We start from the raw sequence: 13733 nt of genomic DNA on the forward strand, positions 1-13733 counted from the left end.
AATTCCTTGCCAATAAAAAATATATTCCTCTGTTGTGTATATCTTCATAATGTGCAACATGATGCATTGCAAAACTTCACAGCATGATAAGAATAGTGATTTTCTGGGCATTCATCTCCAATAATGGATTAGGATGCATAAGTTAGACTGGAGGCTCCGGGCACCTGACCCCCACAGGAGGATCCATGTATCAGGCCCACTTCTGAGCATTACTCTGTGACTAGAACATTGGGATAAACTACTCATGTTTGCCATAGTACTCATCTCTCAAGTCAGATACCAACATCAGTCTCTCATTAGGTGAACAGAGGACTTTCAGCTATCATAGCCCTATCAAGTAAGTTACTAGAGTACAGATTCTCTGGATCTATATTCTAGACACAGTTTTAGCAGCAAGCTATGGGTGATAACCAAGCAGCAGAAGAAATCATACCAGGCTAAGTAAACTACACATTTGTCTCTTTCCCAATTGTCTTTCTTGACAATTTGATTTTTCATCATATAAAATTCATATCTACAATCATTTTCAGCATAGAATTGTTCTTAATCCATCTTTAGGATGACTGGTACATTTGGTGCTTAAGGTCAGTCTCATATTTTATTACCCGTAATATTATCAACAATATAAAAACATGCTGAAATTGTTTTCTTCTGCTTCTCAGAATGCAGGAAGTGGAAAGGAGACAGTTTTCTTCAGCAGGCCATTTACATGAAATTGCCTCCAAAACTTTTCAACTCAAGTGCAGGACATGGTTCAGCAAAATCAGTTTCACTATAGAACTTGCTAGAAATGAAGAATCAGGCTCCATCACCCAACTGAATCAGAAAGTGAATTTTGGTAAGAACTCAGGTGATAAAGTATACACTGAAGGCCTACTCCAGGGGACAGGCAGGTTATTAAGTGCAGGCCTTTACTATCTTAGTGCCAGGCTGCTATAACATGGTGCTAAATGACAAAAAGGCATTTCCTCATAAACAATGCTAATGTAATACCAATACAATTTAAATTATATATTTTTAAGTTTCATTGTTGTTGGTAGGCTTTGTTTTAAGCCAACATATTTTATAGGGAAATCTAACTATCCTCTTTCTAAAAGATTCTGGCTAAGAACTATTTGAAAATAATATGATGGGATAAAAAAAGCAAGAACCATCAGTTTCTCATTATCTCATTTTGATTCTTGAACGAAGATCAGTCACTTTCTTAAAAAATAAAAAACAGCACTGTGAACATAAAATGTATGCTTTCTGTTAATTTCTTTAAATATCTGTTTTAGAAAAAAACTCCTAAGTTTTATTTTTCTCCTCTCTTTTGATACATTCAACCATAATTTCTCCAGTTTTTCTCCCTACTCAATTTCACCACAGTGTCCACCAGCCAAAACCCATGTTTTAAAATCTGACATTTTCCATATGCTTCTCATATGCCTCTCACACACCCCAGGGGAATGTTTCCAAGCATCCATCTGGAGAGAGTTTAGACAGGGCAGAAATAACTCATAGGATTTGCCATAAAACCCTTCTCATTATCATCCACATAAAGAGGATCATCTTGTATTGTACAAATTTTGTTTTAAAAATGAAAGTCAAGCAATTAACACAATATAATCAAAACCAGCTTCCTATGGATGAGAAATGAAAGAACTGAGTCACTAAGATGTGTCTACACAAAAATAGGATATAGTATTTGACTAGCTTTCGTGATATCGTCCATCTTCTAGAAGGAGAAACCCTATCATCCATTTGGATTTAGTTGTGAATTTCCACATGTTACTTCAGAGGTAGCAGGGTAAGAGAATTTGATATTCTTTGCACATTTAGTATGGCCAACCTGTGCTGTACAGTCCAGCTGGACATCTTCTTTAACCTCACCAGGGGTCACCAATGTTTATTATGATTGTCCCCAACAGATTAGATGAATCCTTCTAAGATTTAAATAAATTGTTTCTTAACACTACTTTAGCAATTCATTAAGAAATGGGATGCTTTCTCTTTGTAGCTCACTCGGCATAGAAGAACTGGGTTAGAGGCCAGAGGTGTGGGGGTGAGAAGATTCACCGGAGACAGAGTGGGGAGCAGAACAGATAAATCTACTGAAATACACTGCTGAGGGGAGCAGTGGGTGAGACAGGTGAGGTCTGCTGCGCCATATGTAGGCTAGCTCCCTGGTGGGGGGATAGAAGAAACTCAGGCCCTAGTGGTGACTGACAGTGGTGAGACTTAACCCCTGTGCCACCAGGAAGGTCCCAGATGTTTTCACTCTTAAACATCTCTGATGTTGAGCCCTGAAGCTGGCAACCACTAAACATCAGACTGATAGCAATGCAGAGGTCATAGGGCTCAAATGGAAAAAGGACGAAAAGGGGGACATTTATCAGGTAATTATGAGGTCATCTGAAGGATTTGAACTTTTCTATAAGGACAGTGATCACGTTTTATTCATCATTTTATATAGTAAAGCATTATATATAAGCTTTACATATATTCCTGTATCTAGCATAGAAATAGCATGACATCTGTAGACCTACAATGTAATAGGGCCTTAATAATAAATATTTCTTTAATAAAGTAAAATATAAATAAATAACATACTTAGTAATAAATATTTCTTTAATAAAGTAAAATATAAATAAATAACATACTTAGTAATAAATATTTCTTTAATAAAGTAAAATATAAATAAATAACATATATATATATATATAAAATTTATGCACATAGATTTCTCCCCATTTAGTACTTTGTGTGGTAGTAAAACAAGAACTTTTTCTTATGTCACAGCTTGCAACTTGCAAATCCCTTCAGGTCTCAGAGGTTGTCTTTGTTTTAGCACAATGCCTCTTGTACCCTGAGGAGGCACTGCCTGATTGATGACTGAACAGAAGCAACATGAGAGGTTTCAGTGGGTCCATAAATAGGACTGTTCTCTTATTTTAATCTGCTTAATGTACATAATGGCATGTCTAGGAGAAGGAGCAAGACTCTCTGAATACACAGGCCCAGTGTCTTCAAAACAATCCTCTTCTCTCAACCATAAGTTACTGATTATATTCTTTTGAAAAACAGAATTAGGCCCTCCCTGGTGGCGCAGCGGGGTAAAGCACAGCACTGAGAATCTAAAGCCGCTTCCTCATGAGTTCGATTCCCGCCTGTCCCGGAGGTGACCACATGGTGGGCAGACCTCTCCTGACCCGCCCGCTGCTCCCCTCAGCAGTGTACTTCCTCGATCTGCCTGTTCTGTTCCCCACTCTGTCTCTGGTGAAGCCTCTCATTGCCCCTGAGCCTCTGGCCTGTACCCCAGTTCTGTATGCACAAATAAATAAATCTTTAAAAAAAAAAAAGAAAAACAGAATTAATAATCCCAACCATAGCTCAATAATCATAATGTATGATAATAAATAATAGTTGATTTAAATATCAAAATGTTATCACCAGTATTGGTTAAGCATCATTACCAATGTAATCTCACAGGTAATTACCAATGTAATCTCTCAGTTAATTAATTTTAAAGTTCTACCATGTGATGTTTTTTACTATCTCTAAAAACACATTACTGTTTTTTATTTCATCTAAGCCCACTCTGAATGTGGTGCGTCCCTGCTGTTAATTTCATAATCACTGTCCACGTGTCTGAAGTCATTAAGTAATCAACTGCTGAGTTCCAAAAACCGTCTAAAATCACTCCCTGGTAAGAGAAGAAAGAAAGGTAGATTGGCTTGGGAATAAGGTATGAGTGAAGATCTGTAATGGGGATTTCTGCAAGGATAATAGTGATTCTTTGCAAGAATCTAAATGTTCCTAGTTTAATGAAGAGACAAAACTATCATCCTCTGAAAATGACCACTCTATAAATTCATGCAACCTGAGTTGCAGTTAATACTTATGATGATGTTAAGCAAAACTCTAGACCCATTCTCAAGAGAATTTTAAAGCTATTTATAACTCAAACTCTGACTAAAACAGAGGAAACTTGGAAGCCGACTTCCTAACGTTCCCACCGTTTCTTAACAGTTGCTTGGACACATATGCTGTTAGTTGTCCTTCTTATTAGTAACAGTGCTTCCTTCCTGCAGATTCATTCTCACTGAAACAATACCCCATAAAAAAAGATTTACATAAAAGACAGCTGGAGCCTGTTGCCAGGGGAACTGACAATGTTCCAGACACATTCCACATTATGGGGATAAACTTCTGGGTAGCCAGGGCTGTTGAAAGTGCCTTCAATCATATGAAAGGTTCCACCACAAGCTGAAAAAAAAAAAAGAGAAAGAAAGTGAGTGCCAGTCAATGCTCTATTACAAGTTATCTTAAGATGAAGGAGGGAGAACACAAGAGGAACTGTGAGCAGCTTCAAAGACCTACTTCCATTTTACCTTTAAAAATATGCTTGTCAAATGTAATTAGAAAGAGACTCAAATGGTAAATCTATAAGTCCTAGAAGATGGTGGGTTCATAGGAATCCCAGTAACTTATTTTCCAAGTCTTTACTTCCTGTGAAGTATTTTATTTAAAAATAATACTTTTTCAGGATAATTTTCAACCTCAGTCTAGAACACAAAGCAGCATTCCAGCTTTCCCCAGAATACTAAAACACACACAAATCTTTTAGTTGTCTATATTTTTCAGCAGCTTCCAACAAGGAACCTGGCAGCTAACAAACAGCCCTCTCCTGGTCATCCCCTTCCATCCCGCCCAGTGACAACACTCAGACCATGCCTGAACCCCACTGCAGTTATCTGTCCTCAAGACATTTATTGGACATTGTCAACAGGTTCCACCAAACAAGAGCATCATGATAGAGAACAAGACATTAATAAACAAACCACCCTAATAGTTCCAACTGATTCTCCCCTTTCTGGGTTTCACTGCAAGGCACACTAGTCCTAATAGACGAGGGGTGGAAACCACCTAAGTGTCATCAGGTAAATGGCTTTTACGCTTACATCACTGTGCTATAATGTATGCAGTGTTAGCATTTGAGGTTGGTTACCCTAATTCATAAGAAGGGAAGGTGACTCACAGGGTAATCTTAGGGCACTGTTCCCAACTCAGAAAGCAAAAGAGTTCCAAATAATAAAGGAGGATTTCTACCACTTTCTCAAGCTAGTAGAGCCATTTGCTCATGTTTCTTACCTGATGATGATGCAGCATATGTAGCATGAAAACCCTCAGAGTTAATACTAGAATCAGAGACAAACCTCAGTGTCAGAGCATTGCTGAAGGAAGTGATGGGGTGGGGCATGGATGTGCCACAAAAGCGACCTAAATAATGAAATAAAGACAAGAACAAACAGAGATGTGACAAAGGTGGGCTGCTATTTCCACTAAAGGGCTATGTACTAGAGTCACAAGAAACCTAAGTATACAGAAGAAATCATTATTAGGGTTACCTATGTTTGACTAAAAACTTGAGAATAATTGATAATTATTAATTCTACAAGCTTCAGATTGATCATTTATAACTGTAATAAAGAACACTAATGGGAAAATCTAAATGACCTGGCTCCAATGTAACTAATGCTAATGGCTCCAGCAGGAGAGGGACCCACACGAGTAGACGCGCTCATGCTGACAAGCAATCTGTGACAGCAAGAGCAAGCTGTGGATGCTGGAGCCAGAACACCTGGGCTCAGCTCCTGGCTCTGCCATTAACTAGTTATATGGCCTAAGGCAAGTAACCTAATTCTTTGTGCCTCAGTTTCACAACTTAAGACAAGAGAATATCAATAATAATAACTCTGTATTATAAAGGTATGTGGATTGATTGAGTTACTAGTTATAAAGTGCTTAGAATAGTACTCAACACAAGTTAGTGCCATAATAGTGTTTAAACACAATATAGGTATAATCATGTACATAATATCATCATAAACGAGATAACAGATAAATAATGGATAACCCTAGATAAATAATCTTCTATTTCACTGGAAACTAAGCAGAATTCCAGTTTGTTTGTTTCCACCGGGGACAAAGCCGGGGGTGGGTTGGGGTGGGGGAGCGGGTAGAATGGTCTACTTGAGCATTCTAGTAGAATGTTAATAATCTTGGAATGGATTGCATTTTAATAATACCTAAAGCAGTCACAACTATTTCATCTTTTTGGAAGTCCATAAAGTATTCATGTCCTTGAGTATGAACAAGCTGAGTTTCTTGAGCCCTGCATTACATTCAACTTCCTTATCCTTTAATTATCTTAGCTTGGACTTACCACTGCGCTTCTTATTGATTGAATGATAGCATATAATATGAAAATATATAAATCGAACCCAGCCAAGGCCACAGATGTAAATGAATGAGTGCAGCAGTACCTCGGACGGGAGCATCACCATCACTGCCATCCAAAATTTCTAGAAAGTCTTGGTTACACGTGGTGCTGTTTTCAAGTGCAAAGTGAGTAAAGGAGAGAGTAATATGGTTGACTGTAAGACAAAAAGAAAAGAGTTTAATAAAGTATTGGCAAGCAGAACATACAGGGACAGAAATTTTACCTCTGATAGTTTCACACGAGGAGTTTCCAGCAGACAAGCACACATTTGGAAGATTTGTATGGCAGTTAATTAGGTGAAGTGGAAAAAGTGACTCTATGCTAAAAGGTTTTCTTGGAAGAGTAACAGGATCAGTGTTTTTGAAAATGTCTAGAGAGAATCGGACATGCTGGCAATAATATGAGGATTTTTAGTAGGTTCGTTTCATGGATTTGAGGAAAGTCTTGTTGAAATGTATAGTCTTTACACATTATCTACCATCACTGTTGCTCCCTCACAAGCATTCTTCTGGATAGGATAGTTGAAAGGATGGCTTCCCCAGTGACCTGTGTTTGTACATCTTCCCACATACCCCCAGCACTCTCTATTTTATTGGAAGACCAAAATCAATACACTGAAGGTTCAGAGTCATTTATAAGGAAAGCTCTGAATTACTTGCAAACCAACAAGTAACTGGGTAAGTTTTCCCTTTTTTTGTTCTTCATGGATTCCAAATTTCCAGAAAGGATTTGTTCCTGTTTCTGTCTTTTAGCAAGTGTCATCTTTCAGAGATACTTTGCCAATCATGAGGTGTAAAACTGCTCAGCTCAGAGGCATGCTCCTCCTTATCAAAGACTCAGTTTCCGACCAGCAACTTTCTTCACTTCAAATCTCCCCTTCTGCAATTGGCAGAGGATTATATCATCAACCTCTAAATGAATGCATTTCAATAAAGATATCAATTTGTTAACTCTTAAGATCGGTAGGAAAATTGCTAGAGAATATTTAAGCCAAATAGCTTCCATTTTAGATTAGCAAATGGGGCCTCATTAACTTAAGTGACTCTCCTATTATAGCACAGATCATTAATTATAAAGCAGAGTCAAGGACTGAATGCCTTTCCCACATTATGCCTGAAATCATAATTTTTTTTTCTTTTAAACCTGAAAAAAGGGCAGGGCTTAAAATGGTCCAAGGATCACCTTTGTCTTTGTGGTCATGTTGCTTGTGTTCTGAGAGGAACTTATCATTGTTCTCACTCTACAAATTGTGGACAATAATTCTTAGCATCAGATTACTATCAAGTCAGAAAATAAGATTCTAGGATACTAAAAAAATAATGTAAGCATTTATGGGAATTTATAATACAAGTATTACTGGAAAGACCTGGGTTTATAATTAGCTTTCACTTTAATTAAAGTTCAATAGGCTCCTGGCATTGATTTCCAAACTCTGAGTTATTAATCCCCTAGTTTATGGTTCTTATTATTCATTTATTCATGCAGCAGCTGCCTTGAGAATCTACCACACTCAAGGTACATGTGTTAAAAATGACCTATTTATTATTTTTGCTTGCTCCCAATCTCACAATCTTGTTGATACAGCAAGATTTTAGGTTTTGGGTGACTTTTCCTTTGCTAGCCCTTACCATTTTTAGGGCTTTAAATTGGGAATAAACAGTAAAAGTTACTTTGTTATTGAATTGGGAAATGTAAGTTCTCTTGTACATCAGAAACAGACTTTTAAAAGAGAAAGGAAGGCCACCAATTGTTACCACAAAGAGAAAAGAACATTAGTCATAGGTGGATTTTCCCATGGACACCATTTATTTTGGATACCTTTTCTTTTTTATTTTTGTTACTTACATGGAGGTTCAGCTTGAATAATCCAGCTGCAGTTCTGATTGTTTGTATACTTGGCAGGGAACATTGGAGAGGATATAGTATCAACAGAGTTGGTGAGGATATAGCATCCACAGGCTGAGGAACACAAACACACACACACCTTTCATATACTTTTGATTCATACTGACTGTACAAAACAATTACTTGATGAATGAAGACATAAATGATTTGTCCCTTATTTCTGAAATACATGCCAAGGAAGTTTTCTGCCAAGAAAGCTGCACATAAACCAGGAGAAAATGGGAATGCACTAAATATTTATAACTATTCTTCAATTACAGGAAATGAAGAAAGCCATAGAACAACTGGTTAAGTGGCTATGAATTGGCTGAATTGTTCAAACAAAACTCTGGCATTGATTTACCTCCTTTACCCACTCATCAATTATAGGTATAGGGAACTCTCTTTATGAATGAATTCTTTTTTGGGAAAGTAAGTACTCAATTGAATATGATTTAATAAGAATGGTGGTGCATTATCAGAGAAGTCCAAAGCTCTGTGGGCACTGCAAAGAGAGTGAGTCTGTTGCCAGATGGAAAGTGACAGAGGCACTTCACACAGTGACTAAGGGAGGACTTGTAGATGGAAAAGAGTAGACCATGGAGAAAGTGTGATTAGAGAGGGGCTTCTGTGAGTTGACTTTGGAAATAGATGGAGAAATGGTAGGTGAGATTATAATAGATAAAATAAATGAAAAAGAAAAGATTCCTTTTTATTTCTAAATCACAGAGAGTAATTTGATTTATCCAGTTTTTCTTGCACTTGTCTATACTCTAGTGTGTCTTTTGAAGATCTCTATCCAGCACCTACCCTAAAGAGCCGAAGGTCAGGGTGCTTTACTATAGAAAATAAGAAGGTCCACTGGAACAGACTAAATGACTAAACAGACTGGCCTTATTTGAAATGACAAGGTCATTTGAATAAATCTCAGATATTGAAGCCAACCCACAACCCTTCCAGTTCTGGGCTACAGTTATGAAAATAGGATAAAGGATCTTTGAGAATGACCTGATTAAAAGCAAAAAGTTGTCTAGTAAGATAAACTGAAAGCAATGATTAAAGAATAAAAGCAAAGGAAATAAGACTGACTTCTCTGTCTGGAAATAAAAGACATCATTGGTTCTATATTACAAACAAGTCTTGTAATTTATAGTGGTATATCTCTTTCTAGCTACAATCTTGAATAGATGGTAGACATAAATGAATTTGGATTAAAAACTCATTTATAGTGCTTTAACATTTCAGGTACTTTCATGTATCATTCTGAAAACTTGTTTCAGAGTGACAGGAAAATTTAAAGGAGGTTGACATCAACTAAGTTAAACAAAAATAAAGTTAAAAGTATCAACAGTTGGAATAATTGCAAGTCATAGTTTCCTTTTAAATGTTACATGTTAAGTAGAAAAATCTGAGGACTGGTCTCATTTTATGGTTGCACAAAGAGGGTACCTAAGAACAGACTGCTTGTGTCACTTATAAGTACTTGCCTTGTCTGAAGTAAGCTCGGAAACCCCTGCTCTGTCCAGAAGGGCCAGACTGAAATCTCAGAAAGAGGATGTTTCCCGAAGAGAAGATGGGGTTCGTCAGCTGTTGTCTTCCACACACACCAACAAGACTAGTAGCTGCGGAGTTTAAACCATCATATGCCTGTAAAGGAAGATATAAGGGATGATTGGGGCTAAGAACCTCAGACTTACAATTCTAAGAACCACATTGCATGGACTATGCTCACTGGTGAGTTAAAAGGGAAACAAGGCATTTTATGGTCTTGTCACTCTGTCCTAGGTCATGTCAGATTCTTTAGTCTTTTCTAAGGAATTCCCCAGGAATTCCTTCTAGATCTCTGGATACTCTATAGATGTCATCATTTTCATAGCCCTTCTCCCCCAACTTGAGAGCAATCACATCCCGACCATATCCACAATATGTGCTGGAAGTGTTGGGTGCAAGATTGAATAGATGAGCAAATTGGTGAGCGATAATGACTAACCATTCCTTTTCAGAAACCCGAACTGCTGGAAACTTTTTGCTCTCTATAGGGTTATGGTTAAGAATGAAGTGAATTTCAGTGTTCTCTTAAATGATACAGTTATATGAGCCTGATGTAGAAAATTATTTCATCAGTTAAAAAATGCATTGGGCTCTCACTGTACAGTCTGACTGAGATACTGGACTTAGTTCACCCTCCATACAATCTGGTAGGATATAATTTACGTTAAGTTCATCCAAAATCACCATTCTGGCTTGATAAATTGAGCACACACTCATTTCCTTACATTCTTTGTGCTGGTATGAATTTTTTATGCTCTTATGTATAAAACAGGAGAAAAAGGAGTTCCTGTTTTTTGGGATGATAATGAAAACACGATCGGTTAGTAAATGTTTACTATGGGCCAGGAACTGTATTCGCATGCACAATTCTATTTTCTTTTTCCAAAATCCCTCCATTTTTAAGAAGAGGGCCACTGAAAAACAGAAAGCCCCAGTTATATGGCCAACTCACACAACTTCTGAAAGACAGTGAATCATCTTCAACAAGACAGAGAAATTATAGAGTTCAAAACTGATGTTCTTATTTTTCATATGCGAGATATCAGTTTCATATACAAGATATCAGTTTAGATATATTAGTTGGCCAAACACCTGAGTGGGATTAATACAAAGCCAAAATATGGGTGTTTTATTCAAAATAGTCACACATATCATAAGAAAAGTACTAAGGAGAATGCTCAGGAGTTTCATGCAAGGAAGGCACATACAAGTGACTTGAAATATCTAATGATGATTATAATCAGTGTTCTCCTTAGCATAAAAAAAAAGTATGATTAGGAAGATATCCTCAGTTTAATTTATGTAGGCACATGAGCCAGACATCAGTAGCTGTGGAGCAGTACTTATTTTCTTCCATTTTTCATTTAGTGTTCAAATTCTAAACTTATATGTCCAATAAATAAAGCATTAAAACTGATTTTTGCTCAATGAGGTTAAAAATCCAAATTATATTTTCCAAGTCAATTCAAAATTTAGTTTCCAATTTAGTATGACTTTGAACATCTTAACTTAAAGCCAAAACAGCACTCACACTGTCCTTACAGACCTTCTACTACATTTATATCTCAACCTACTCTAAAGTATTACCATCATCGGTTTAATCCAAACTGCATTACCTCAGATTTGGTTTTGTGCCCTTCTAATATTACAGCTGTATCATCCTAAAATTTTAGTGATGATATATTAATGGTATCTTGTGTAAAAGAATATATTTTCAGAATATCTGAGGTACAGGATCTAGGGAATATATCAAGTGGCTCTTAATCAAAACTACTTGTTTCTCTCAGGGTGGTTTGTTAAGAACAGTATGATAGCATTGCTTAAACTTTAGTGGAACACTAGGGTTCTATAAGATTATTTATTCCCCCAGGAAAACCACCACCACAACTGCCCCGCCCAATCACAAACCTTAATAGTGTTTTTACAAGCCCAGGAACTCATCTAGGCAAGATTCTTCTAGATGCCTTTATATCACCCCATATTCAAATATCTAGTGGTTAAGTAGACATTGTTCCATCCCTTTCTAAGTTCTCTTTACTCTCTGAATGGCTGTAATTCTCTTAGATTAAAATAAAAAGGTAGGAAGTTAAAGCTAGAAACAGTAGGAGCCACTTCCTAGAGATGTTCTGGAAGGGGTGTATCTTCCAGTCATTCTACATATTTTTCAATCCCCAGACACCCTGGAATCACTGACCTTGGCTCGAATTAATATGCATGGGGTATTTTTTTTTTACAAGAAATGGATCCAAGGTGAAAGTTTCCAAATGTCCCCGAATAAAAATTATATATGAATGGACACTAAATTTGATTAGTATATTGTAATTTTACCAGTACCTTCAAAAACATCCTAACCTAGACCTCAACATCTCTTTGGATTGTTTTTTTATGAAGAAAGTCAAGCTTATGTGTGTTTGCTATTAAAGTACTGACTCACTTAACTTAAACTGGTGATTCATGCAAAAATCATACAGTTAGTGAGTAGCCCAGTTAGGAATTCTCTCTTCAAATTCTAGATTATACTGTGTTACTTCTCATTCAAGTGAGTGTGATGCTTATTAAATTATAAGTAGGTAATTGTGATTTTGTATAGACCTCTGATTATCAAGATGAAAGTTTTTTTTTAACAGTTTGGAATAGCAATTCCTTTATTTGAGACTTATTCTCAATGCTTATAATATCACAACAATTTAAGCTTTATAAAAGTATATGTGCTAGAAGGAAGAAAATTCAAGAAACCTACATATTTAAAATTCTAGTCATGAAAATGATCGATATGTACTTTCTCTTATTCATATTTAGATCCCAAGGTAGAGCTAGTAAGTTATATTACTATTGGCACCAGATTGAACACATTCATGTAACTTACAAATGTATAATGCTTACTTAAGTGTACCGCCAAGAATTTTCTAGGTCTGGGAATTGATTTTCTGACCTGTTGCATAAATAGTAAAAGTTTGAGAAATATGCCAAAATAGAAACAAACTGCATATCTACACTAACTCATTTCTAGATGACACTAGAAAATAAAATTTGAAGTTGAATCTGCAAAAGGAAAATTGCTCACATTCTTGGGAGTTCTAACTACAGGGGCTCTAAAAATAGGCAGATCAAGTTCAGTGGTAAACTAATTAGATGGGCAAGATAGTTTTCTACACAGCATCCAGAGTTTTATAAAAATTTCAGAAACCAACAAACACATTCAAAATATCTAAATTTGGTTTTATTATATAAAAGGGGAGATGTTTTTAAAGTATAGGAACCTGCCACATAACAGGTTCTAACATACACATATATATGTTAGTTACATTTACCCATTTGTACAACAAATCAGACAGACAGACATTTATTGTTCAAATGAGCAAATGTAACTAACATCTATAAATGTACATGGTCTCTACCACAGAGGACCAGGGTTGAGGAATATCTAAGGTCAAAAAAAATCTGCCCTCTCTCACAGATAGATTTACTATTAATAGTTACTCACAGTGGGAAAGAGGGGCTGCTTTCTGGGCAGAATTTCTACCATTTGGTCCAAAGGGCAAGGGAAGAGAATCTAAACACAGGACACAGCCCCTGCCACAAAGACACACAGCTCCCAGTGGCCCTCTCATTGCCAGCCTTTTACCATCACTGCGGGAGAACACGGAAGTCCTAAGAGAAGGGTTAACAACCAGGTCCAGAGAATTCAGTACACACAACATATTAAAGTACCACAAGGAGCCTCCATACCCTAAACTCTAGCTAGAAAGTAGAACTGAGCCATACATTTATGATTTACTATCGTGAGGAGATTTGAGTAAATGGCATTCTTTTTTTTCAAAGTTAATGTCATTCAACCTCAGCATAAAGTGACACAGCAGAGAAAAATGATTCAAATGAGAGACTAGCATTCCTCTCTGATGATATTTATAAAGGTCTCTGGTCAGAGTCATTAGCATTGGTAATTCGAAAAAAGAAGCCGAGCAAAGGGAACCTTTTACTTCTCATTACTTACAGATGATAGAAATATGTTTTATTTAACAGCACACATTAC

The 13733-nt window shown here is 36.6% G+C and overlaps 1 protein-coding gene across 1 annotated transcript in view; it reads right to left on the reverse strand.

Annotated features, from left to right (window-relative positions):
• The window catches only part of CUBN (cubilin (intrinsic factor-cobalamin receptor)), a 207718-nt gene that overhangs the window by 85492 nt on the left and 108493 nt on the right, over positions 1-13733 (reverse strand). The window contains exons 32-36 of the mRNA XM_004691275.2: positions 9637-9796; positions 8111-8224; positions 6309-6419; positions 5134-5262; positions 4116-4248 (exon numbers count right to left, since the gene is read on the reverse strand). Coding sequence (XP_004691332.1) covers positions 4116-4248; positions 5134-5262; positions 6309-6419; positions 8111-8224; positions 9637-9796 — 647 coding nt within the window. The remainder of the gene's footprint in view (positions 1-4115; positions 4249-5133; positions 5263-6308; positions 6420-8110; positions 8225-9636; positions 9797-13733) is intronic.

The sequence above is a fragment of the Condylura cristata genome, unplaced genomic scaffold (assembly GCF_000260355.1).
Source record: "Condylura cristata isolate star-nosed mole 26May11 unplaced genomic scaffold, ConCri1.0 scaffold00030, whole genome shotgun sequence".
Classification (NCBI taxonomy): domain Eukaryota; kingdom Metazoa; phylum Chordata; class Mammalia; order Eulipotyphla; family Talpidae; genus Condylura; species Condylura cristata.